Genomic DNA, 27,035 nt, shown 5'->3' with positions numbered 1-27,035 from the left:
CATTTATGAAGCTATGCTTTCATAATATTTGGGAAAATAAAGCTCAACTCCTACATGAGATATATTTTTCCGGCAATTTTCACATCTATCCTCACTTTGCATTTTTGCTTAAAAATGTAATTCATCCACATAATGTATTCTCTTTAACATCTGGGTCCCAGTAATGCTGTCCCAATTCTTTTGGATAACACTCCATCTGCATCTCCATTTTCCCATTAATTGATTTAGAAAAAAAAAAGAAATCTTCAAAGTGCTGTGTTGCAGACAGTCACAGTAGATTATAGCGCAGAAAAAAGGAAAACATTAAAAGCTTATTTTTATTGGTTGTCAATTGATTGTTTCCAAATCTTTTCCAGAAATGTTTCTTTGTAAACCCACAATCAGAGACAACCTCTCAACAGAAGGGTTCTGAGGTCATAGACATTAGATGACTTTGATGTAAGGGGGTGGGGGGTAAGACTTATTTTCTGACATCACTACTGCAGAATTGAAGAATTTTGTGGATTGTACCCTGTTTGAAGCAGTAGTTAAACATTAGTTGGTTAATTTATTAGATTTGTTTATGAAGATTCTCATTTATCCAGGTCATGATATACAGTATCTAGTAAAATTAAGTAAAGGCAACTTGACACTGAGAGGCACATTTATCAAGGGTCGAATTACGAAATTCGACCAATCGAAATGTATTAATAAAAACAAATTTTATCAGCTCAGACGAATTGAATCTACCCGAGAACTTGAATCAAATTCGATTTGAATTAGAAAAACTCGATTTGAATTAAATAAACTTGATTTGAGTTTTTTTTTTTTTACAAAAAAAACTCGAATGTTAGGAAGGCTGCAAACATCACCAAATTGATCCTTGGACCTCTCCCATTGACTCATACAGTAATTCAGAAGGTTTTAGTTGGCGAATAGTCAAATTCAAGCTCCTAAAAGAACAGAGTATGATAAATCTCAAATTCGAATCAAAACTCGAACTCAGTTTGGATAGTTCACAATTTGAACTTGAGTTTTGACCAAAAAAAAAATTAGAATTTTCACTTCGACCCTTAATTAATCTGCCCCTTATAGTTTCATCATTCATCCGAGTTGCTTCTTCAGTTCAACTGAAGCCGTAGGGAATTCCCCGTCATTTAGGTTATTGCTATTGGGTATATTAAAGGAATACTGTTGCTTGAATAAAAAAGTGCTGTAATGGTTCATATATTTGCATGCATAAACCCATTTTGTTGTAATTGTGATTGTTTCTATTATGTCTCTGCTATTTAGCAATACAGGGGGTCTAGTAGGGCTGTAATCAGGGGCCAAGTAAATGAAGAGAGCTCAGATGGTTAAAAGGGGTGAAACTTTACATAAAATAGGCAGGGTTTTTGGTATAGGGGATGGGATTTTGGCATTTTGGGGGCTAGGCTGTTTGTAGATTTGAGCAAAATTGTATACTAGATAAACTGTTATTATGGAGCAATATTTTATTTATATATGCAGGTTGGCAGTCAGTCTTAACAGACCATCCTTTGATCATGTCTGATCGCAGTTGATCTGACCTATTTAAAAATTTAAAGGGATACTGTCATGGGAAAAAAAATGTTTTCAAAATGAATCAGTTAATAGTGCTGCTCCAGCAGAATTCTGCACTGAATCCATTTCTCAAAAGAGCAAACAGATTTTTTTATATTCAATTTTGAAATGCTTTCTGGCAGGCTGCTGTTTTTCCTTCTCGATGTAACTGAATGTGTCTCAGTGGGACATTTGAGTGTTGAGTGTTGTTCTTAGATTTACCAGGCAGCTGTTATCTTGTGTTAGGGAGCTGTTATCTGGTTACCTTCCCATTGTTTTTTTGTTTGGCTGCTGGGGGGAAAAAGGGAGGGGGGTGATATCACTCCAACTTGCAGTACAGCAGTAAAGAGTGACTGAAGTTTATCAGAGCACAAGTCACAGGACTGGGGGCAGCTGGGAAATTGACAATATGACAATATGTCTAGCCCCATGTCAGATTTCAAAATTGAATATAAAAAAATCTGTTTGCTCTTTTGAGAAATAGATTTCAGTGCAGAATTCTGCTGGAGCAGCACTATTAACTGATTAATTTTGAAAAAAATTTTTTTCCCATGACAGTATCCCTTTAAGGTGGGCATATCGGGGAGAGATGCGCTTGTTTGGCGACCTCGATAGCCCACGATCGATGGCCCACAATCTATTTTCTAAATTTCCTATTATGCTCTATACAAATGTTTTTCTCTATTAAGCATTTAATAATTTAGATTTTGGTGTCCTTTGGAATTTAATGCTAATGATAATAAAGAAATTGTACAGTGTAGTACCGGTACTCAATTTTTTGAATTGATCTATCACATCATGCTCCATGAATGATGGTTCCTAGCAAAAAGGTCTAAATTTCTCCTAGCAAGGACCTTTTCTATAGTGCTTAAACTTTATTTACAAGTGGCTTAGTCAAGCTTACGTGGAGGTAAATATGGAAATCCAAAACCATGAGATCTGTGCCATTCTTAATGACATGCATTACACATTTCATTGCTAATAATTAACATTCTATTTGTACATAAAATATTCAAGTTCAGAGTAGTCTATCTGGATCTTTTCAGCTGTTCTCGAACTGTCCTGTGGCTGTCTAGGGATGCTGGGAATTGTATATCAGTAGCAGCTGGGGAGCTACAAGTCAGCAATACTTCATTTAGTTGGGCTGTTTCTTTGAGGAGTTTGAGTGCTGTTCCAAGTGAAACATGGAGTTGAACTTGATGCCCTCCGGTCAGGTCACGCAGTTTTAGATTGAAATGAATCCCAGTTAGAGGCCTTGCAGAGTTCCTCCATCTCTCAATGTGATACGTGTCTATGCATTTTCTTTCTCATTGCGACAAATGTTTTTTTCCATGTGATTTTTAAATGTTTCCTGTTATAACAGTGAACAAAGCTATGTCCCTGTGGGAAACTTCTGTTTCTGTCCACATTGGCCTTCAGTGTTATATATCAGTGTTTTCAGCATGCAGCTTTTGAGTGAAGCAAGTACAAATGTGTTCTAGCGACCTGTGAACAGATGCACAGTGTTCAAGAACATTCATTTCTATACTTGTGAACATGATTACTAGTTCCTCATCATGAACTTTTCATCACTGTAAAACTAGAAAGAGGAATCATAAGATTATTTTAACCACATATTTAATTACAGAGAATTCAGAACAGGCTTTTTGAGTACCAAACATTTCTAAACCGACAAATGTCAAGATGATTAAATAGAGATCACTCACTCTGTACCTGTTCTTGAAAGAACAGCAGGAAAGGTCACTGAATTAATTTACTGGCATCAGAAAAAAGGCGTTCTACCCTGGGAAAAACTTTTGGTGACTTTTGGTAACATTTTATTTTGCAAGAGCTCTATTTTTTTTGTGACATTCTGATGTTTGTTTTTAGGAGGTGAAGAGGAACTAGGTGTAGGAATTCAGTACCCATCCCAAGAAGTATATCCCATGCAAGACGACGATGAGCAGCAAGGTTGGGTATCATGGGCATGGTCTTTTGTGCCAGCTATTGTAAGCTATGGAAATGAGGAAGAAGGAGAATTTGGAAACACGGGATTGGAAGATAACGCTATGCTTCAAGGTCCTAGATCCCAAATATCTAAAGACCCAATCATCTCCATGGGGTTCTATTGCACCAAGGCTACTATTACTCTCAAGGTAAATGTTATGATTTTACCTATAATGTGTTTTTTTTACTTTCTAATCCTGTAGTTTTTATTTTTAAGTAGGTCACTAGATACCGGAGATTTTCTTTTTAATAAATGCATGAATAATGTTCATAAGATAAATTGGCTGAAGGATGGAACAAGTTCCTTTGCATGACGATAGCTGGGCTTCCCTTTCTCCTCCGTCCTCTTAGTTTTAGCTGTATATAAATGGTATCTTCAGATGGTCAATTTGTTAGGCATAACTTTTAGCAATAGATTTAGATTGAACTCTCCTTAGTACCTATAGCTTACCATTAATTTAGTATATTCTTTAACCAGTTCTGATATCCCCCCCCATTTATCAAGCTATTTTTAATTAATTCTACTCCATACTACTAATGTCTGTCACCACCCCAAGCCAGCTCTATAGTCTTGGAGGTGAAGGACTTTTCAGTCAATCTGAGAAAGTACTTTTTGCCAACAATGAGACAGAGGCCATGAGATAGTATGCTTTAGTTCAATGCCTGGTAGGAATTAGCAACGTCATTCACAAAGGGGACCTTTATTATGGTAGAAAGGTGGGTGAGGACACTACTCTGAAATTCAAAGCAGTATCAGGGATTATACATAATTGTTTAAAGATTTTTAGTGAAGCGGTATTCAATTTTTTTGAAATTAAATCAAATGTGAAAAACTGGCTGTGCAAAAATGTGGGTACCCTTGTAATTTTGCTAATTAAAATGCATGTAACTGCTAAATACTGATTACTGGCAACACCCAATTGGTTGAATTACCTTGTTAAGCCTTGAACTTCATAGACAAGTGTGTCCAATCATGAGAAAAGGTATTTAAGGTGGCCAATTGCAAGTTGTGCTTCTGTTTGACTCTCCTCTGAAGAGTGACAGCATGGGATCCTCAAAGCAACTCTCTAAAGATCTGAAAACAAAAATTGTTCAGTTTCATGGTTTAGGGGAAGGCTACAAAAAAACTCTCAGAGGTTTAAACTGTCGGTTTCAACTGTAAGGAATGTAATCAGGAAATTGAAGGCCACAGGCACAGTTTCTGTAAAACCTAGGTCTGGCATGCCAAGAAAAATACAGGAGCGGCATATGCAGAGGATTGTGAGATGGTTACAGACAACACAAAGATCAACTCCAAAGACCTGCAAGAACATCTTGCTGCAGATGGTGTATCTGTACATCGTTCTACAATTCAGCGCTTTGCACAAAGAACATCTGTATCGCAGGGTGATGAGAAAGAAGCGCTTCCTGCACTCACACCCCAAACAGAGTCGCTTGTTGTATGCAAAAGCTCATTTAGACAAGCCATAGTCATTGTGGAACAAAGTGCTTTGGACTGATGAGACAAAAATTTTGTTATTTGGTCGTAACAAAAAGCGCTTTGCATGGCGGAAGAAGAACACCGCATTCCAAGAAAAACACCTGCTACCTACTGTCAAATTTGGAGGAGGTTTCATCAGGCTGTGAGGCTGTGTGGCTAGTTCAGTGACTGGGGCCCTTGTTAAAGTCGATTGTCAGATGAATTTAATCCAATATCAACAAATTCTTCAGGATAATGTTCAAGCATCAGTCACAAAGTTGAAGTTACGCAGGGGTTGGATATTCCAACAAGACAATGACCCTAAACACACTTGGAAATCTACAAAGGCATTTATGCAGAGGGAGAAGTACAATATTTCTGGAATGGCCTTCACAGTCCCCCGACTTGAATATCATGGAAAATCTATGGAATGATATGAAGTAGGTTGTCCATGCTCGGCAGAAATCAAATTTAACTGAACTGGAGAGATTTTGTATGGACGAATGTTAAAAAATACCCACATCCAGACACTCATCAAAGGGTATAGGAGGCGTCTAGAGGCTTTTACATTTGCAAAAGGAGGCTCAACTAAGTATTGATGTAATATCTCTGTTGGGGTGCCCAAATTTATGTACCTGTCTAATTTTGTTATGATGCATATTGCATATTTTCTGTTAATTCAATAAACTTTATGTTACTGCTGAAATACTATTGTTTCCATAAGGCATATTATATATTAAAAGGAAGTTGCTACTTTGAAAGCTCAGCCAACTCAAAAGAATTAAGAGGGGTTCCCAAACGTTTTCTTATGACAGATGTAGATTATAACTTCAATTTAGAGAATAATTTGAGTTTTTAAAGCACTGGCTAAAATATTGATCTTATAGGTGGGCCATATTTTATTCACTGTGTAAACCCACGTAAACAGTTTATTATCACATCTTTTACCATCAGTGTGGCAGATGATGTCATAACAGATTTAGGTTAATCGGTGCATAGGTACTGGATGATAATAATCATTATGTGCACGTTCCACTTTTATCTGTTTGGTTTTTTTTATTATGTAATGACTACTACTCTACACCACCACTTTAAAAAGTCTTCACCTATTCATAAACCATGTGTTCTATCTAAAACTGGCATTTGAGTTAGTGTATATCTGTAATATTCTAGAACCATAGCAGTTAGCATGCAGTTCTGACCCACAGCACTTTTTTTCTATAACACCTTCTCTCCTTGAATGACCTGACAACAACTAACAAATATCCAGCAGCAAAGAGAAGTTCCATCTGTAGTGAAATATTCTGTATGAGATTCACATGTTCTGCCGAGACAGAAAACATTAGCATTCATTGTTCCAGTTTCATGCAAAGAATGTATGGAATTAATTTGTGGTTCATATTTTGGTATTAAAAAAAAAAAGGTCATGTTTCTGCATTAGCATATGGTTGATACCATTCCAGTTAAAAGGGAATGAAACGTTCCATATTAAAAATAACATTTGTGTGATACTTTTCAAATGTATTTTTGTAATGCTGAAAATTCCTCTAATCAATTAATTGTTTTTCCCTTACTGTAATTGCCAACAGCTGAGAGGAAGGAAGAATTAAAATGATTCTAAGTACATTTGTTTGCTTCTCATTTGCTTCCTCTTCTTTATTACATCATCTGCCAATATCCCATCTTGTAAAATGTTATTTTTTTATTTTTTTTTAAATATATCGATTTTATTTCTTAATGGGGTTGTTCACCTTTAAATTAATGTTTAGTATGATGTAGAAAGTGATATTCGGAGGCAATTTGCAATTGACTTTTATTTTTTATTATTTGAGGTTTTTTAGTTATTCAGCAGATCTCCAGTTTGCAATTTCAGCAATCTGGTTGCTAGGGTCTGAATTACCCTAGCAACCGTGCATAGAAAGACGAGAAATTAAAAGTAGCAATAACAATACATTTGTAGCCTTACAGAGCATTACTATAAATACTATAAAACTATAAAAAAAAATAATGAAGACCAATTGAAAAGCTGCTTAGAATTTGTCATTCTATAACATACTAAAAGTTAACTTAAAGGCGAACCACCCCTTTAGGGGTCATTTATGTATTACATTTGCTTTTGAATAGCTCTTTTCAAATTTAACCTGTATCTATCTATCTATCTATCTATCTATCTATCTATCTATCTATCTATCTATCTATCTATCTAGATATAATATAGTAATAGTAAAACAGTACCTTGTACTAGATCCCAGCAAAGGTTTAATTAACACTTATGAATGAACAATGACAATGAAATCATTTAGTATGTTATAGAATGACCAGTTCTAATCTTTTCCATTGCTGTTTATATTTTATTTTGTATAGTTTTTGAATTACCGTATATACTCGTGTATAAGCCGACCCGTGTATAAGCCGAGGTACCTAATTTTACCTACAAAAACTGGGAAAACGTATTGACTCGCGTATAAGCCTAGGGTGAGAAATAAAGCTAAAGACTCTCTGTGTCTCACTTCTGTGTGCTGTGCTCACTGAAACAACACTTCAGTGACAGCTCTCAGAGTCACGTGACTCCCCTCCCCCTCCTCACCTGCAGGTCCTGTACAGAGATCTCCATGTTGGTGAGGTACAGGTAAGGGACTCCACTGCCGGCTCCCTTAAGTATGCTTAAGTATGCTTAAAGCGATTCTGACACGTTCCTGCGTCAGTGAAGCAACCCGGAAGATCAGTCAGTGCAGGAACCGATTCGGCTGAGAAAGGTGCGCAGGGCTGGGGGCGGATTTGCGGGGGGGGGGGCCTTTGCAGGAAATATTTTACCGGTATGTGCAGCATAATATTGCAGAAATATTTTATGTGCAGCATTTTCTTCATACTGACACGTTCCTATGATTTTTATAGGAACGTGTCAGAATCGCTTTAAGCATACTTCCGGGGTTCTGCAGGGGTTCTGCAGGTCAGAAGCTGCCGGTCGGAAGCGCATCAGTAACTGACCCGCGTATAAGCCGAGGCAGCGTTTTTCAGCTTGTTTTGGGTGCTGAAAAACTCGACTTATACGCGAGTATATACGGTATTTGCCTTTTTCTTCTGCTTTCAAATGGGGGTCACTGACCCCATCTAAAAAACAAATGCTCTGTGAGGTTACAAATGTATTGTTGTTGCTGTTTTTTATTACTTATCTTTCTATTCAGGCCTCTCCCATTGATATTCCAGTCTCTTATTCAAATCAATGCATGCTTTCTAGATTCAGATTGCTGAATTAACAAACTGGAGAGCTGCTGAATAAAAAGCTAAATAACTAAAAAAAAACAAATAATAAAAAATGAAAAGCAATTGCAAATTGTCACAGAATATCACTCTCTACATTATGCTAAAAGGTAATTTAAAGGTGAACAACCCCTTTAAAAATCCAAGTGTGAGCATGCTGTATAATGTATGTAAGTAGGGGACAAGGTTATTCTGATTGTGTAAAGCATGAATAGGCAGGCAGGCTCATACGATAACTATATCAGAGGCCTTTTCAATGGGATACACCAGAAGTGGCATATTTGTCCATTATTTGTAAATGTGTCTGAATTAGTCGCTCTCTGACTTGTAGTTTACTGGTGATGGGCGAAATTTTTCTCCAGATTTCACTGCGAAAAATCTCCCATAGACTCTAGTGCATTATGCACTGAAAAAGTCACTACACAAAAAAAACACCCATTGACTTCAATACATTTAGGCAATTTTTGGCATTTTGCAAATTTTTGGGTGAAACAAATGTGACATATTTGCCCAATAATTACATATGGCAATGATCCATATTGGGCCAAACTGCATAGACATGTCAGACTGGCCCACCGGGATACCTTTGGGACCTCATGCTGCTAAACATTTGGACTATTTCATGACCATTCCCTATTTGAGAACAAAAAGGCTAAATAGATGGAATAATAGATTAAAGTATGTAAAGAAGAGACTAGGAGAATAGAGGTTGAGTGAGGAGAGGAAGAATAATAGTACTGAGAGTGGGCCCCTGGTCTAAGGTTTTTTTGGTGGGCCCTGGGGTCCCAGTCTGACACTCTTGGAGATCATCAACGGGGGAACGTTAAGAGCATATTAACATATCTAATAATGTAAAATCCTGGCTTCTCTCTTTTTCACATGCTGTACCTTTGTACCACTTGAAACCATTAGAATCCCCCTTGTCCTTGTATTAGGTTTCTTTTATTAACCACATCGGTGTTTGTATTAAAGTCATTTTTTTTCCTTTGTTGTGAATATCATGAAGAAAATCTCTTAATATATTTGGACCTAAAAGTACCCATGGGATTTAACATATCCTGAGTCAGCCATTATTTAACCTTTGACTCTTAACACCCACAATACTCTGCGAGTGTGGTCCCAAGGTATCCTTCTATCTTTCAACCAATATATAAATACTTTTGTTGAAAGAAAATTGAACCAGTGCGATGATAGAATCTACTGCTGCTCCAACATTTGATTACATATGACAAATTTAACTCCAGTATCCAAGGCAACAAGTGTGGATTATGTTTTGCAGCTGTTTAACTGCACCTGTTTCCTGCCCGATAATGTGCTGTTGCCAATACTGAAATTCCGTTTTCTTTTACTGATGCAGTATTTCATTGACAGATTGACACGTTTTAATGCTGAAGGTGCTTATATTGTTTTGTAGTTGACTGAAATGCAAACTGAGAGCAGCTATTACAGCCCACAGAAAGTCAAATCCAGAGAGGTGATACGATGGGAGCAAGAGGGCACCACTATTGAGGTAAATTCCACTTCATGCCTATGTTTGGTGGCTAAGGATATTGGATAAGCTTCAAAAATAACTCTTCATATAAGACTGGTTAGCTTCATGTCTGCAGTCCAAAGTATAATGGATGTGTTAGGTCATGCAGCATAGTGATTGGCAGTCTGTGAATGTCTGGAATAAAATTACTTTTGCACATTAAGAAGCTTTAGCTATTGCAGTTGACAAAGCCTTCTGGCCTAGGATGTGGCTAGAAATGATTTTCTGCAAGGGCTTTGCGTTCTGTCAAGTGCAACCACATGCACAGATCCAGTCATTTTTTAAATGAAACCTGAATTCCTAGGGAACTTGATTTGTTCAGCAGAGGTGGTATATGTTTGTTCTAATCTATATACTAAGGCAGGGATGTTCAGACTTGGATCCATTTTCAGCTGTCTCATCATAATCTGTCACCACTTAAAGTTCTGTTACAGTTAACTTTTATGGAGTTATTAATCGGAGGTCAAGTAAGGTTTGCCACAAAAAATTCGAGTTTTCGAGGCAGGGCCAGACGCCCCAGGCAACACGGCCGACTGAGTCGCCCCCTCTGCATGTGGCTACATGCAAACGAGAGTGTGCTGCCATGCTTAAATGATCATACGAGGATGATCCACTCGCTTGTACCATTCCAGCAAAGAAACACTGCCGGACTAGGGGGAGGCACCAGGGAACATACATGTTTGGCTCCCCAAGCTTTTGTGTCCTATACACGTGCTTCTTCTGCCTAGCCCTAGTTCTGGCCCTGTTTGAGGTTCCTTTTTGGTCAAATAAAAAAAAAAAAAAACCTTTACCATTTTTCAAGATTTTTGATTTATTATACCATGACCCTGAAAATAGCTCAAATCCAAAAATGCACCATCTTAAACCTATCGAGGTCATGTAGAAGTCAATCGCAGAAGCCCCTTGAACCATTTGAAGATGTTAATAACCTTCATGATGTTCGAGGTTTTTTCTGTGGGTTTCGCTCGAAAACTCGAGTGATTTGAGGTTTTTTTTCCGCGGAAAACTCAATCAATTCGAGTTTTTGTTTTGTTAACCCGGAACTCATTGATTCAAGCTTTTTTCTTAAATTAGAAACCATTGAGTTGTAAGTTACTTCTATCGATAGTTGCACTTGAATAGAGGTAGTGTGCCCAGATTTCTCCTAAATGGATAAAAACCTTTATTCTACATGTGCTGCATGCATTTAGTATCTCACAAAACAACACCACCTTTAGTAGGGCCATTTCTATCAATTACCTCCAATCTGATATAACTTTGATGTAACATGCTATTAAATTGCCATGTAGGTACTTATGAAAGGAGAGCCATTCTTTGATTGCCAAGTTGGGTTTGTGGGAAGCCGAGCCATTTGTCTAAAAGGAATAATGGGAATCAAAGACTTTGAAGATATTTCCAACAGATCCGATGAGGTAAGTTCTGTCTTAAAATAAATTAACGTGGAAAGGTGTAGTGTTTTTGGTTAAAGAAAAAATGTGACTGAGTTTCACTTCTATCATCCAAATAAAGCCAAACATCAGTATGACAAAACTGTATATAAAGATATAATAAAATGTTGTCTGCACTCGTATCCTAGTTTATTGTGCTGCATATTCAGATTTCAGATGTTTAGATTTCTTTTATTATACCTATGTAGCTCATTATCATTATTAAAGGGAATCCTTGCCTAAGAATATAATCAAAAATGCTAATTTAGTCAACATTGCATTTGTTTATTCTGCATGTTAACGACAAGTCTGTTTTTGTTAATAGATTGTCAGCCATAGAAATGCTGTATAAGTGAAATAACTTAAAGAAATGTTTTCTCAATGTTGTAGGAAGCCACTTTTTTCACATGTGGGGAGAATCTGAGCAACAAAGGAAATACTTACCTTACCAACTCACTGTTTGACTATAGAAGCCCAGAAAATAATGGGATACGAGCAGAATTTATTTTGGATTCAACTCACCACAAGGTTAGTATTGTCTTCTAGTTTTTCTCATTAGGCCTGCTACAGTTGTTTAGATCTGACAGTTCTTCACACTAGTAGCAAAACCTGGCCAATTTGGGGTGAGAATTAGACAAATGAGGTATACCCTGCTTTAGTTTATTTTGCTGCAGTGCTAAAAAATGCCCAAAATCACAATCCATTGTCTGTATGTACCGAGTGTCACAAGCTTTCATACAATCCTCAATGTACACAACATAGGATAATTTTTATGTTTTCTTTTTGTGGGGGGGTTGGAAGATAAAAACATGGTGAGCAAATGGCAAAAATGTACTTCTGTGCTATCCCTCAAACCTCTATATCTAATAAAATACACTAAGTTTGCCCATGAGCAGTAACCCATAGCAATCATGCAAAGATGTTTGGTTTAAACAGATGCCCAGTAAATGTTACATGGTGATTGGTTGTTATGGGTTACTGCACCTGAGCAAACTTAATACCTTTTATTACATAATCCGGTAAAATGTATGTCACACAGGGGTGAAACTCAGCCTGCTGAAAAATGCAGGACAAGAATCCCTACACAGCAATTAGCCTCTACACGGCAATTATCCTCTTACCTTGCTTGCTCCTGTAACCAGTTTGTCGGTCTGGGTGCAGGCACACATGGTGGATTTTGGCGCCAACAGTTTTCTTGTATATTTTACTGAAATATGGCATTATTATGTTGGAAAAAAACAGTTTAATGTCTGCCCAGTGATTATAATATAATCCCCTCTAGTTTGCTTTTTAAAAGTTACTTGTTTGTAGCTTGTTTTTTAACTGATACCCACCATCTTGCCAAATTGCTATGAACAGGAACCTAAGGCTAGTGCCACATGGATGCAGGTCTTGGCCTGAGGAGAAACAGAGAAATCTGCCAGCACCCGAGCAGAGGCAATGTTTCCAGGTGCAAGCAGAGCAGCTGATTGGTTGAGCCCAATGTTATTGATAGGGAAAAAAAAAATATATATAGGAAGGCCGGTATTTTTTTCCAGAAAAGTTGACAACCCCATTCTCAGCCTGTGGAGAATCCATATGGCACTGTCCTAATGATCCCAGACACAAGTTAATAATAAGGCTAATGGCAGACAGGGTTGATGTTCAGCTTTTCTCCTTCTGCATTTTTTATACAGACAGATTTAATTGTGTGTGTTTCAAAATTCCTGTGATAACTCCATTTGGTGCCCATTATCATTTGTGAAGACTTATGCCCTATTGTGAAGACTTCTTGTGTATGCCATGGGCCACAAAATTGCACCTGGGATTATTAAAACCTGTAGGCTTTTTTGAATAATGCATGCATACTTGCAGCTAAAAATAGACCCTCTTCCACCCCCAAAAATAACAATAAAAAAAATCAACAAATATATTTTATGGTCATGTCAAGAGGGTCAAGGAAAGAAAGACAGCCAATTAAAGATACTCATTAACTAGCTGCTGTTGTCGTTTTTTTGTGGTCACAGTGTCAGCAGACATATGGATGTCCTTTGTGTAGGTTGCAATAGAAGTTTCATTACCTATCTTGAAGGGTGAGGTCTTTAGATAACCTCTGTTCTTTTGTAAAGATAAGCCGTTTCTGTGTGTTGACACTCAAACCCAAACATGCACATGTCTGATACTTTGTCTATACTGTTGTAATCTTAAGATTTTCCTTTTCTTGAACTAGTTTTGTATTTGCTTTCCTTTGTTAATAGGAGACATACACAGAGATAGCTGGAATGCAGAGGTTTGGAGCTTTCTACATGGATTACTTGTATACAATGGAGAGCACCAGTGGCAAAGGTACAAGCTTATTTCTGTATGTTTGTCCTCCCTTGAATAACAGAAACAAAGACTTCCTTTAGTGCCACCTGGTCCTTGACAGCATGTCCTTAATTTTACCTCATGTTTGCCTATTTAGAGGCTTGTTCTCCTTTGTTTTTTTTTTTTAAAATGTATGGTCTCTTTCCCAGAAAATGGCACCTGTTTTTTAAATGAAAAATATCTGGTAATACATGATTTTTTGGCTTTACCATGTGCACAAAAAAATCCTTTTATGTATATTTGCATTCATTCATATGAGAACTACCATACGTCTTGCTTTGCATGAGCTTTTCTTGACAAACATGCTTAGAGCACCATCCTAATTCACTCTGTCATCATGATACAAATTATTTGTTGCAACTCTTTCACTGACCTACCCCTCCAGCTATTGAGACATTTATGGCATAATGACAAAACTCTTGAACTATACTATAAGGGGGTTATTTACTAAACTTGAATTCATCTCATTATTTTATTTAAAAAAAAAAAAACTATGACCAAACTCCCATGCCCGATATGACCTTATTTATTAGATAAAAAACTCAAATTAATCAGATCAGGAAAACCTGAATTGTCCCGATTTTTTTTCTGACTTTTCAAAACCCCAAATGTTGCGTATTATTGGGCTAAACCCAGCGCAAATCATGATATCTTCAAAGTGGGATAGGTGCTGCTCCCATTGACTTATACAGGACTTCGACAGGTCTGAGATGGCAGATTGTCCTATTCAGGCTTTTTGCAGCATCGGGGTATAATAAATCTCGAAAAATGTTTTTTTTTTCCACGAAAAATATGAAATTGAAAAGCTGGACCAGATAAATTTGAGGTTTAGTAAATAACCCCCTGAGTGTAGTATAGTGTACATGGAAAGGCAACTGGCTGTCCAAACAGAGGCCCAATAGATTGTTGTGGCCCTCCAAGAATCTTGTAAGGTCCCCATGTCATCCCAAGAGCTCCATTCACTTCTATAAATTAGACTATAATTTTATTAAAAGCATGCTTTATAAATAGACCTATCATCAATCTATATATCATCTATCGATCAACCTATCTATCGATTAATCTAACTATCTATCATCTATTGGTCTGCAAAAGTTTAGGCACCCCTTCCAGATTACTTCTTTAGTTAAAGGGGTGTTTCACCTTTAAGTAAACGTTTAGTATGTAATAGAATTAGGGATGCACCGAAACCACTTTTTTGGATTCGGCCGAACCCCCGAAATCTTTGCAAAAGTTCAACCAAATACTGAACCGAATCCGAACCCTAATTTGCATATGCAAATTAGGGGTGGGACGGGGAAACATTTTTTACTTCCTTGTTTTGTGACAAAAAGTCATGTGATTTCCCTCTCCTCCCCTACTTTACATATGCAAATTAGGATTCAGATTCGGTTCGGCCGGGCAGAAGGATTCGGCTGAACCCTGCTGAAAAAGACCGAATCCTGGATTCGGTGCATCCCTAAATAGAATGGCCAATTCTAAGCAACTTTTCCATTGGTTTTCATTATTTATTTTTTATAGTTTTTGACTTTTTCTTCTGACTCCAGCTTTTAGATGGGCGTTGCTGACCCCATCTATAAGCAAATGCTCTGTAAAGGCTACACACTTATTATTACTGCTACTTTCTATTGCTCATCTTTCTAGTAAGGTCCTCTCCGAATCATGTTTCAGTTTCTTATTCAAATCAATGCATGGTTGCTGGAGAAATTTGGACCCTAGCTACCAGGGTTACCAGGGACCCTAGCTAATGCAAATTGAAGAGACCTGCGGAATAAAAAGCTAAATAACTCAAAAACTTTAAATAATAAAAAATGAAAACCAATTGCAAATTGTCTCAGAATATCACTCTCTACATCATACTAAAAGTTAAATCAAAAGTGAACAATCCCTTTAATTGTAAAAAGTAGTAAACAACCAAGAATCAGTGTGTTAAAAAAACATCTTTGCAAATCTTAGTTCCAAGCATATGATTAAGGGCAGAGCACCTGAAACGCATAAGGACTGGTGTCCACAGAGTTCTGCAAGATAAAGTGCAGTTTTTTTACTGGAGTACCTTTCTTGTATGTGTTCATATTTGCAAAGTAGGTCCTGTAAATATTATGTGTAGGGGATAATGATTTGCTTATTTGACCTTTTATATATTTTTTTTTATAGAATTCTTTTGCAAACTGTTTTATCTTTCTTCTGTCACTTTTTTACAATGACAAGGATTTACAATGTAAAGGATTTGTCCCGCAGAGTTATACTAAAAGTAAATACATTTTCAGGGCCCTTTTAACATCACCATTCACCATGTAAAAATGGAAAGCGTAAGAACCTGCTGTAGCATATACAATTTTGCACACTACCTCCCTTCCAGTTGGTTTCTGTAATTGTGTTAATTTCGACATTATGCTGGTGTACACACATAACTACGGTGTAGATGCGTCAAAAAATTTTCACAGTGAATTTGCTAGCAAAGGAAAATGTTTACCGACCACATCTTTAGAAATCTCCAATTCATTTTGAGCCAAGTTTTGTGATTTATAAATACAAAAAGAAATATGAAGTAAAATATGCCTTTAAATTAATTTGAATTGTTTACTTTCAGGTCCTTTAAGTCCGCAAGATTTCCCCTCTGGAAAACCTGAGGAACAGGGCTTTGTCCAGGAGATGTCCACTAAACGCCTTGTTGTTGGCCCTATCGACCTTCGACTTGACAGTAGCTCTGTGCACAGAATCGTGAAAATGGTGGCTTGTTCTTTAGATCATGAGTATGAAGCATACTGCAGCCCCTCATCTGGTATGGCTTTTATTTAAATTTTATTTCAAGGTGTATATCTTAGGTGTGTCTGTTATATATTAAAGCTTTTTTTTCCTGTGTCCCAATTGCTATCACTTGCTAGGCTGTGAAATACTAACTTGGATTTATATATATATATATATATATATATATATATATATAACAGTCCAGAGATAGTTAGCAGCGCACACTGGATTTTTTAAAAAATTAATTTATTTATTAAATTTTAAAAGAGCATAATACATGCATCCGGATGCATGTATTATGCTCTTTTAAAATTTAATAAATAAATTAATTTTTTAAAAAATCCAGTGTGCGCTGCTAACTATCTCTGGACTGTTAAATATTCGACATTGTGGCAGCACCTGGTACAGTTCTTTCTATTGGTGTGCGAACAGCTCTTTTTTTGTTTTTTGTATATATATATATATATATATATATATATATATATATATATATATATATATATATATATATATATATATATATATATATATATATATATATATATATATATATATATATATATATATAATATTGTACCTCAATGTTGCAATTGATTCCCCAGCTACTGTGGAGGAAAGCAAATCTTTGCCGAGCCCTGAGGATGTGGCATCTTTGGAAGAATATATTCCTACCCGACTTACTTGTGTAACGTTACTGAAGTGCACCATCACCATCACCATGGCGGAATTTAACCTCCTTGGGCATTTGATCCCTGTAATAATGGGGCAGAAGGTATGCATATGTTAATTTATTAAACAGGTACAGATATAAGATCCATTATCCAGAAACACATTATCCAGAAAGCTCTGAATTACGAGAAGAACATCTCACATAGACGCCATTGTAATCAAATAAATCTAAATTTAAAAACATATTTCCTTTATCTCTGTAATAATAAAATAGTACCATGTGCTTGATCCCAACTAAGATATAATTAATCTTTATTGGTGGGAAAAAAAAATCATATTTGGTTTATTCTAGGGATGCACCAAATCCAGGATTTAGTCTGTGATTCGGCCAGGATTCAGCCTTTTTCAGCAGGATTCAGATTTGGCGGAATCCTCATGCCTGACTGAACCAAATCTGAATACTTATTTGCATATGCAAATAATGATTTCCTGCTTACAAGGGAAATCATGTAACCTTTTATCACAAAATAATAGGGATCCTCCACGAAAGATTTGGCAGAATACCGAACCGAATCTGAATTCTAATTTGCATATGCAAATCAGGGGTGGGAAGGGGAAAACATTTCTTACTTCCTTGTTTTGTGACAAAAAGTAACGCGATTTCCCTCCCTGCCCCCAATTTGAATATGCAAATTAGGATTCGCTTCGGCTGGACAGGAGGATTCGGCCAATTCTGAATCCTGCTGAAAAAGGCCGAATCCTGGCTGAATACCGAACCGAATCCTGGATTTGGTGCATCCCTAAAAAACAAGGAAGTATGCAAATTAGAATTTGGATTCAATTTAGTATTCGGACGAATCTTTCACGAAGGATTCAGGGAATTGACCGAATCCCAAATAGTGAATTCGGTACTTCCCTAGTTTATTCAATGTATAAATTATTTTTTGCAGACTTAAAGTATGGAGGTTTAAATTACAGAAGGATCAGTTATACGGAAAGACCCAGGTCCCAAGCGTTCTGGATAATAGGTCTCATTCCTGTACTTCACGTAACTGAATTGGTATCCCACCCGCTGATGCTGTCATCTACCGAAATTCCTGAAAGTCCATATAATTTAGGCCTTTCATACCATAGTGGTATAAATAATAGAAATACTGAATCTTGCACAGAATATGTTTGATCTTGCAATGCCTTTTGCTTTGTTTTCATTGATAAGAAAAGTAGACAATTGGTGTCAATCTTGTAAACATTTTATTATATGAATAGAGTGTACAAAACATTTCCAAGGCAATTAAAATAATTAACAAAACCTAAGAAGCAATCCTTTTGCCAAAGATCTTACAGACCCCCTGGGTAAATAACAGGCAGGAGTAATAGAAATTACAGTCTCTCGAAATATCTTTATATAACCTCAATTTTATTAGCACACCATGATTAGCAAATATATTGCATTTAGTTATAAAAAAGCATGTTCGTTACAGAGGTTGCTTCTGAAACTGCACTGACAGACAATTAACTGGTTAATTACATTTTTCCCATTCTCAAATCCACAACTTCTTTGCTCCCTTCTCCTTTTGATCTTTTGCAAGCAGAACAAATTATCTCTAGAAGAAAAACCATTAGTTGATTTGTGGGCACAGCTATAAAGGTAAATTCCTGCAAGCTTAATCTGGGATTTTATACATTTAACAGTCATAAATTGAAGTTTGGCCAACAAAAAAAAGTTTATCTAATCGGTCATGATAAGGGAAGTATTTAACATTCAGAGGAATCATAATTAATTTTAAATTCCTTCACTTAACTCCGCTATGGGCCAATACCAATATACTTCTTGTTACGCTGCCCAGAGTGAATAAAAAGCAAAATAGCTAAAAAAACACAAATATTAAAAAATAAAAACCAATTGCAAATTGTCTCAGAATGTCACTCTTTACTTCATACTAAAGGTGAACAACCCTTTAATGCAAGAATGTGACCATCTCCATCAGAGTTATTAGCTGACATATCCTGCACTCCAATTGCAAGGTACCCTAGTTGCTTCAGGCCAGGTCTGGACTGAGAATTAAAATAGGCCCTGGCATTTCACGTATACAGAGGGTCAATCAGCCCACATAGAGCCCAAACAGCCCCTACCAGTCCACTAAATACTGACTTTCTATGGCACCTTATAGCAGCCCCTCTGGCATTTGCCAGAACCCACAGATTGCCAGTCCGGGCCTGCGTCAGGCTGATGTGCGGAGCCCCCATGAAGTTCCATAGACAGATGAGCAGTTGGTTGCATGTACATAGCTGATTGCTGCTGCTTGTGACTGGGCATTCGTCTTAAAGTCACATGCACACAACACTCATTTGCATGCAAATATGTAAATATGCCAGTATACATTGGCCTTAGTCTGTTCCAGATACAGAGCATATCAAATGTAGCCATTGTTCACCCCAGCAGGAGCATTTAGCTTTTCCTATGATAGTTCTGAGTGTGTTACATGCCCTTTAATTATACACAATTGGGTTGCCTTACCTGCTGTCATATATAAATACCGTTTTTTTTTTTTACTGAAGCAGTTCAGCCAAGGAATATAAACTGTTATTCTCACATCGATTTTATTTGGCAACGTGGTATTCGCAGGTTGCACTTAACATTTTAAAATGCAGTTGTCATTGTTAATAAAAGACTTGTATTAAGGCAGATGTGTTACCCAGTCAGAATGAAACCTAAAGTAAATTATCTTTATTTCTCTTTCTTTTCAGCATGCCAACCCTGGCACATTTAACTCGAGTTTTCAGCCAATACGGCCCCTGCCTGCCATCAAAATACTCGCTGACAAAATTAATTTTGAACATTCGGTGCCAATGTATGCGGAACAACTTGTACAAACTGTGAGCAGCCTAAGCCAGCCATCTGATAACCTACTGCACCACTGCTATGCACATTGCTATCTGAAGGTAATGAAGATTTATTGTTTTATATAGTGGATAAAATGCCTGATGACATCACTAAGCACCATTTATAAGGATATAATTTACATGGCTCCTGTGTATTATATACAAATATATATATATATATATATATATATATATATATATATATATATATATATATATATATATATATATATATATATATATATATATATATAACTGTGCCTATATAGCAAACACACTGACACTTATACAAGAAGTTGGTGCTTTGCAAAAAGCTAGACTTTTTAGTTTCTATTTAGTTTCTTTCTAATAAGAATTCATGTGAAATCCCTGATAGATTTCTAGCACAACAATCCCGCTTGTTAAAGTTTTCCTGATGATTAGGAACATGTTTTAACAAACTGGCACATTTAGAAAAGAGTTTTGCCAGTTTATCAGAATGGGTTCTTTTGAGCTATAAAACATGATAGAATTGATACAAAAAAAGCAATCATTGGGGACATTTTAACGCTATGCAAATCTATAGGAAATTATTTACCACAGGACTACAACTGGTTTGTAGATCTGAAGTGATCATATGTTGTCAGAAAAGTCTTTTTGGATTTAAATAGTAACAATGCCATGCATGGAGGACCACTTGTACCTTTTTTTGATTTTATTTATTTTTTGGTGGTTATGTGGAATTTCTCAGTTATTGTAGCTCCTCCCTGTTTTGCAGTGGACTCAAAATTAGCATATTTTAGCATCTGTCGACCTTTTAAACCACTTACAAATGTAACTAGTAACTACAAACATAATTACAAGAAAGAGTTACAAGAAACGTGTGTATGTCATCCACTTCTTGCTCAGTATACTGGCACAGACCAAAGCTTACATGTAAATTTTTTTTAAAACCCATTCGCCCTGATCCAGTTTCTTTGTAGCAGCAATCTGACATACGCAGCTTAGGCTAAGGGCAGACGGGCAGATTCGGGGAGATGTAGTCGCCTGGCAACTAATTGCCTCTTCCGCTGGGCAACAATCTCCCCGAACTGCCTTGGTCCTGCCATCCACCTGCTTGAATGAGAAAACGCCATTGCAATGCATTTGTGGCGCTTCGATTTCCTAAATCGCCCGAAGTTGCTTGGAAACTTAGGGCGATTTCGGAAATCGAAGCGCTGCGAGTGCATTGCGCTGTCGTTTTCTCATTCAAGCAGGTGGAAGGCAGGAACAAGGCAGTTCGGGGAGTTTGTCAACTCGCAAAAGAGGTGATTAGTCACCAATCGACTAAATATTCCCCAATTTGCCCGTCTGCCCTTAGCCTTAATGAAGGCTGTAATTAAATTTTTCAGATTACATTTTTGTTTCTTGCTTTCTAAAGAAATTTTTCAGATTACATTTTTGTTTCTTGCTTTCTAAAGAAAATGTGCCCATTGCAGCAGTGACAGTCTTTTCCTTTGTGCATATATGGGCAGTTTAACAGACGTATTATTGAACTTCCGCCCAACAATTAATGTATCTGCATGCCTTTGCTATCTAATTTCATCTGCCTTATATTTTTAATGGGAATCTAAAGTAGAGTAGTCGCGTAAAATAAGAGAAATTATTGACCCAGGGTGAAATCTAATTTTCATGTTGGGGTCAGTAGGGAAACATTTTAACCCCATGTTGATAAGTTGTGTTTTTTTGTCTTCTCTTTCACTCTCCTTTTTAAATGTAGGACTTATCTGTATTAATGCAATTGAATGTTGCTAAGCCCCCAAATTTTTTCAGTTTGCAAATGTTTGAAGTCGTATTACTATGTGATTTATGGATCTTGTGCTTCAATTTCTGTGTTTTTCAGGTTTTTGGCTTTCAAGCCGGACTGAAATCTTTAGACAGCAAAGGGCTTTATTCTTTCCATGTGCCAGTGATCCCCTCCTTCAGCACAGCACTTTACGGCAAACTTCTTAGGCTCCCTCAATTTTGGTAAGTCTAATATGGATTCTACCATGTATTGGGTCGTTTTTGCAGCTCAGTAAGGAACAAGGTAGGGTCTTCCTAGTGTTTCAGAACCCAGTATAAACACCATTGCTTGAATAAGAAATTGGGGAAGTATGGAGATGGAGTGGTTTAAGGGCACCTATCTCTCAAAAATAATTTTCTCCACCAGAGTTGCAGGCTAATAGAGCCCGTCCTCTGGAGAATCACTCATTATGTGTATGTGTCACTAAACATCGGAGCGTGGGAGTAGGGGACAATTTTTGGGGAAAAAACTTTTGTTTCCCACTACTGGAGTCTGGGCTGTTTTAACCTAATACAAATTGCCCATAGTGTTTATATGAGATATCAACTTTTCATTGTAATCTCTGATGTAAATGTTTTATAATCTCTTTAAAGAACTATGGATTATATTGGATATTTATAAATAAAGGATTTTTATAAAGTCTGGATATAATGGAACTGGGCCTTTTTTCCTGTGAAAACCAGATGCATAAAAAAATAAAATAAATAGAATTGCCTACTTAATTGCTAAGCACCGGGAATATATATCCTTCGTTCTGTAATTATTTCCTGATTAGGGGCTTTTATTTTTCACTGGGGATATATAAAATCGTGATATAAACTTTGGGTGCCATAAAATTTGCTGTGATAATAGACCACCGCTTTTGCTTAACCTAATAGGAAGGAAAACTGAAAATCAGAATCTTAAGTATTAGGATGGAAATGAAATAAGATGTGCTTAGGGTAGCTGTTCTTGTAAACAAGATATAGAAGCTGGCCATAGACGCACAGATACTATCGTACGAATCGAGGATTCGTACGATTTTCGGATCATGTGTGGAGAGTGCCAACATCTTTCGCCTGGCGGATATCGGTCGTTTGGTCGATCGGACAGGTTTGATTTTGACCCGACCGATCCCGCCGGAGCCCATTGCGCATTGTATTCGGATCGTTCAGCCAGATTACCCCCGATATAGCCATTCTCATCGACGGCATATCGGGGAAAGATCCGCTCGGCAAATGAGCGGATCTTTGCATTTATGGCCACCTTAAGCACTATGCGATCTGTACTAACATGCACACTGTCGTATGTATTTATCAATAAGGGACATGGAGGGTGACATTTTTGGGGGGGGGGGTGGCAAACAATTTTTACTGGAAAACCTATAATTAGATTTTGTATTAACCAAACACTTTCATTTTTTGTTGGCATGTGTTTTGCCCATGCATAGGGTCTTTTTAGCATGTATGAAGGTGACAAGGTGTTTAAAGAAATTAAAACCATTTACTGGAATTTACAAATAGGTGTGATTTCAACCAGTAGTCTGGTCATTCAGTGAAGTCATTATGTGTATTTGACCTTCAGATTCAGGTATGCATTGTGCGATTCTATAACTCAATTAATTTACTTGTTTTTGGGGACCTTGATGTGTATCTCTTTGTATTGTATTCAACGCTGACTTAGTGAATTTACTGTATTTTAACAAGCGCGACTCCCTGCTGATCCCAAATGCTCTAATAGTGTAATGTAAAGTGAACCTTTTAGTTTACCATTTCAATTTAAATAATGACACTTAGCTTAAGTAAAATAGTACCAGGAGGTCCCAGTCAGAAAACACACACCTTTGTTTAAAACGTTGTCTTTGGGGGTGAGTGAGAAAGTTTGTTTTTTCTACAGAATAACAAGAAACTGCTACCTTTCTCCAAAAAAATAAAAATAAAATACTGGCTGGATGTGCAAGGCCTAATTCTGAGGCAGATGGCACATGATGGTTATTATTGAAGTGATGATATCATTTAGGTGATTGCTCCCAACGTCAATCGCTGGCTTATAGTGTTGGGGCATTTTAGACATATCTTCATGTCATTTAACAACCAGTTTGCTGCTGTACCAACATGGGGCAGATTTACTAAAGGGTGAAGTGGTCTTCACTAGCGAAAATTCGCCAGAATTACCATCCGCAGGGACATTGCCAATTTATTAACAAGAATAGAGGACTATTTGATAGTGAAAGAGACAGTCACTAGTGTAGTTTCGCACCCTATCGGCAGGCGAATTTTCACTCAGGCAAACGATAGTTCGCAAATTCACTTTCGCCAGTTTCCTTCACCAGCTTAGACCTGGCAAACTGATAACATGAAGCTTCATCCTCCACAATTTTATTTCAGTGACATCATAACCTGTATTCCAAAAAGTTATTAAAATGTTAAAAAAACGCTGGCGTATTTTCATATTTAAAGTTGGATTGTCTTTAAAAGTTGTAACTATTAAAAAAATATATATATATATATATATTTTTTACCATTTGAGGGGCATGCCAAATTTATTTTAGGTTGGGCTCATGTCTAAGTCATTAGAGGATCTCTTTTGTCTTTATTTTGCTTCCTTGGACATTTTTAATAATAAGTGGCCACTTCAAGCATTTGCACCAACATCTCTAATAAAGACATATTTATGACCTATATATAACCCCCCTATTCAAATTGACCTCAGCGAAAGTGTACTAAAGATGTTTCGCTAGGTAGAAACAAAAGTTAGCGAAAGTTTGCTATGAAATGGTCTCGCTGAAGAATTAACGCTAGAGAAACTTCCCCATCGTTTAGCTGGTGAGACACAACTTTGCATTTTAGTGAATTAGCGTAGTGGTAATGAATTTGCGCTTGGCCGAGTGGTGAGAAAATTGCAGGCGAAAATTGAATTTGCCTCATAATATTCTGTAAAATTCATCAGAATATTTTGTCAGACCAAGGCTAGAGTTTATTTTATTAGCATCTGTGGAGAATGCGCCTGTTGAGGCAAGCAATATAGCAGTGCCTGCTCATATTATTATTGTTGTTCTTTATACAGTATAGCACCAACATATTTCCCAACATCGTAGAGTCCTTGCCCCGTTGGAACTTACAATCTACGCTACACACACATACTAGGGTTAGTTTTATCAATGCCAGTCCCAACATTTTCCTGGTAACCGTATAATATATAGAATAGGCCCCCTGATTGTGTCATATGTAGCCAACTCCAAATACGGCAGGTCTACACATTTTATGTAAAAACATAAAATTGGCTGATTTCTGCTCCATTCACTTTAAAGCACTGTCCGGATTTCCTAATTTGGAAATCTGGACAGGCAGTTTTCACTCAGACAGCCCTGAAAACAGGGCTGTTCAGGTAAAAACCAGACAGGTGGCAACCCTAGTTATGATAGATGTAAAAAAAATTCTGGTGTCTGTATCTCTTTAACATTGTAACCTCATAAATAAACCTCTGATATAATATTGACCTTTTTTCAGAGTTTGTTTTGTTTGATAAAGATAATTTGAACTGTGAATCTCTCAGACTTGATAGTTCCATGTTTATGTTCTCCTGCAACACTTCAACACTTGTGTGCTAGTTCCAAACATAACCCAGAGAGCTATGTTGAGAGAGTTTTAAGAACCTTTGCTGTTTAATAAATAATATCCAAACATGAAGCAGCCACAGGGGACCCGTATATATATAAAGGCAGAAAATGCAGCATGTAAAGACCACATTGCTTTATTATGTTGGGTCCAGTGTTTAGGGGTGCATTAGCGATACCTACACCTCAACTGTAAATCCAAACAGTGTGCCACACTGATCCGTTATGTAAATGCAACAATAGCAACACTTGGGCAATAAAGTAGAAAAATAAATGAGTGGACCGGCAGCCTACTTAAATGAAGTGTAGTTTGAAGTGAATAAAACTCCAGATGAAATACATCAAATGGCACTTGAACTAAATCGAAGTCAGCGTGAGTACAGCGAGCCTCATTGAAGTCATGCAGTGAGTGAGAATTAGTCTGCTAAAATAACCTGGTAATGTCATTAAACTCTGAGTCACTTCTCCAAATTATACCACCTGCTTTATTTGCAGTTTCGGATTTTACATTCCGCCCTCCACTAACAGTATACACATGTGATGCTACATATGGTCTTCTGTTTCTTTGAGGGGGGAACGCAGCAACACACAAGATGCCGGAGCTTAGACTTTTTTTTTTCTCAAAAAGAAAAAAAAGAAAAGAAAAAAACAAAGGCATTTTATGAACTGTTATGGAATCCCTCAGGTGGTATGTTTTGAGTTAGCAGTGAAAATCCTAACTTTATTTCTGACATAAATCAGCAGAGGACCATTCGATTGTGCGTGAGTGTCCTGCACAAACTCCCCAAGTCAAGACTTGCATCATTAGGCTTTGCTGACTCTTCGATTTCTCACTTTTTTTTTTTTTTTTACAATGGAAATAAAATAAACCTGAAATTTGATTACCTTGGATGTTTTTTTCTTTTCTTGATATGACTTGACCCGCAATGGTCTTAAATTCTACAGTTTTGTTTCCCCTTCAGAACTGAATTTTGTAATTGGCTTTGTGAAATACCTGCTTGTCAGCCATGATTCATAAAATTGCCTGGATTTGTTCTCACAGTGGGCAGTGGTACAAGCGTAGACATTTATTTGGCACATGGGAGATGATCGCTTTTAATGGCACATTATTATTGATTTTTCGTTAAGGATATTATTTCCTTGTGATTTAAACTGCTTCCTATTGATGTATTATTTCCAATGCAGCTTAAGCTGTTTATTCTGGATTCAGAATCTCCAATACACTCTATTATCCAGAATGCTTGAGACAAGGGGTTTTCCAGATAAGAGTTTTTTTCTTGTAATTTGGATCACCATACCTAAGGCTAGGGCCAGACAATTGCTAATCTTGGACTGCATTTCTCGGCAGGCCGAGAATCTGCTGCCCGCTACTCTGCTCTGCCTGCACCTGTAAGCATTGTCTCCTCTCGGATGCAGAAATTTTGAACACAATATTTTGTATTCAGTGAAGAAATACTCACTGCATTCAGAAGACAAGTCGAGCTGTAGGGTACTGGATTTTCTATAGTTGCTGGGCCACTCCGAAGTTTTTGTTTTTTTTTTGCAGGGCACTCCTGGCGATGCATTGTTACGCCACATAAAGTTGAACCTCTCCTGCTAAAAATAAAATGTAAACATTAAATAAACCCAATAGGATTATTTTGCCACCAATATGGATTAATCTAGCCAAGTACAATGTACTGTTTTATTATAACAGAGGAAAAAGGAAAGGAAGGATCTTCATACCTCAAGGGTAAGGGCACACGCTAAGATTCAGGGAGATTTAG

General features: G+C 37.0%; 1 protein-coding gene across 6 annotated transcripts in view; it reads left to right on the top strand.

Annotated features, from left to right (window-relative positions):
* The window catches only part of vps13b.L (vacuolar protein sorting 13 homolog B L homeolog), a 591,067-nt gene that overhangs the window by 64,440 nt on the left and 499,592 nt on the right, over positions 1–27,035 (top strand). For all 6 annotated transcript variants that reach the window (XM_018268144.1, XM_018268145.1, XM_018268146.2 and 3 more), the window contains exons 8-16: positions 3,430–3,695; positions 9,681–9,776; positions 11,087–11,209; positions 11,615–11,752; positions 13,462–13,549; positions 16,161–16,352; positions 16,921–17,090; positions 19,736–19,930; positions 21,732–21,856. In XM_018268144.1, the coding sequence (XP_018123633.1) occupies positions 3,430–3,695; positions 9,681–9,776; positions 11,087–11,209; positions 11,615–11,752; positions 13,462–13,549; positions 16,161–16,352; positions 16,921–17,090; positions 19,736–19,930; positions 21,732–21,856 (1,393 nt within the window). The remainder of the gene's footprint in view (positions 1–3,429; positions 3,696–9,680; positions 9,777–11,086; positions 11,210–11,614; positions 11,753–13,461; positions 13,550–16,160; positions 16,353–16,920; positions 17,091–19,735; positions 19,931–21,731; positions 21,857–27,035) is intronic.

Source organism: Xenopus laevis, chromosome 6L (assembly GCF_017654675.1).
Source record: "Xenopus laevis strain J_2021 chromosome 6L, Xenopus_laevis_v10.1, whole genome shotgun sequence".
Taxonomy (NCBI): domain Eukaryota; kingdom Metazoa; phylum Chordata; class Amphibia; order Anura; family Pipidae; genus Xenopus; species Xenopus laevis.
The sequence above is the reverse complement of the archived record's forward strand: the minus strand, read 5'-3'. Positions and strand labels throughout refer to the sequence as shown.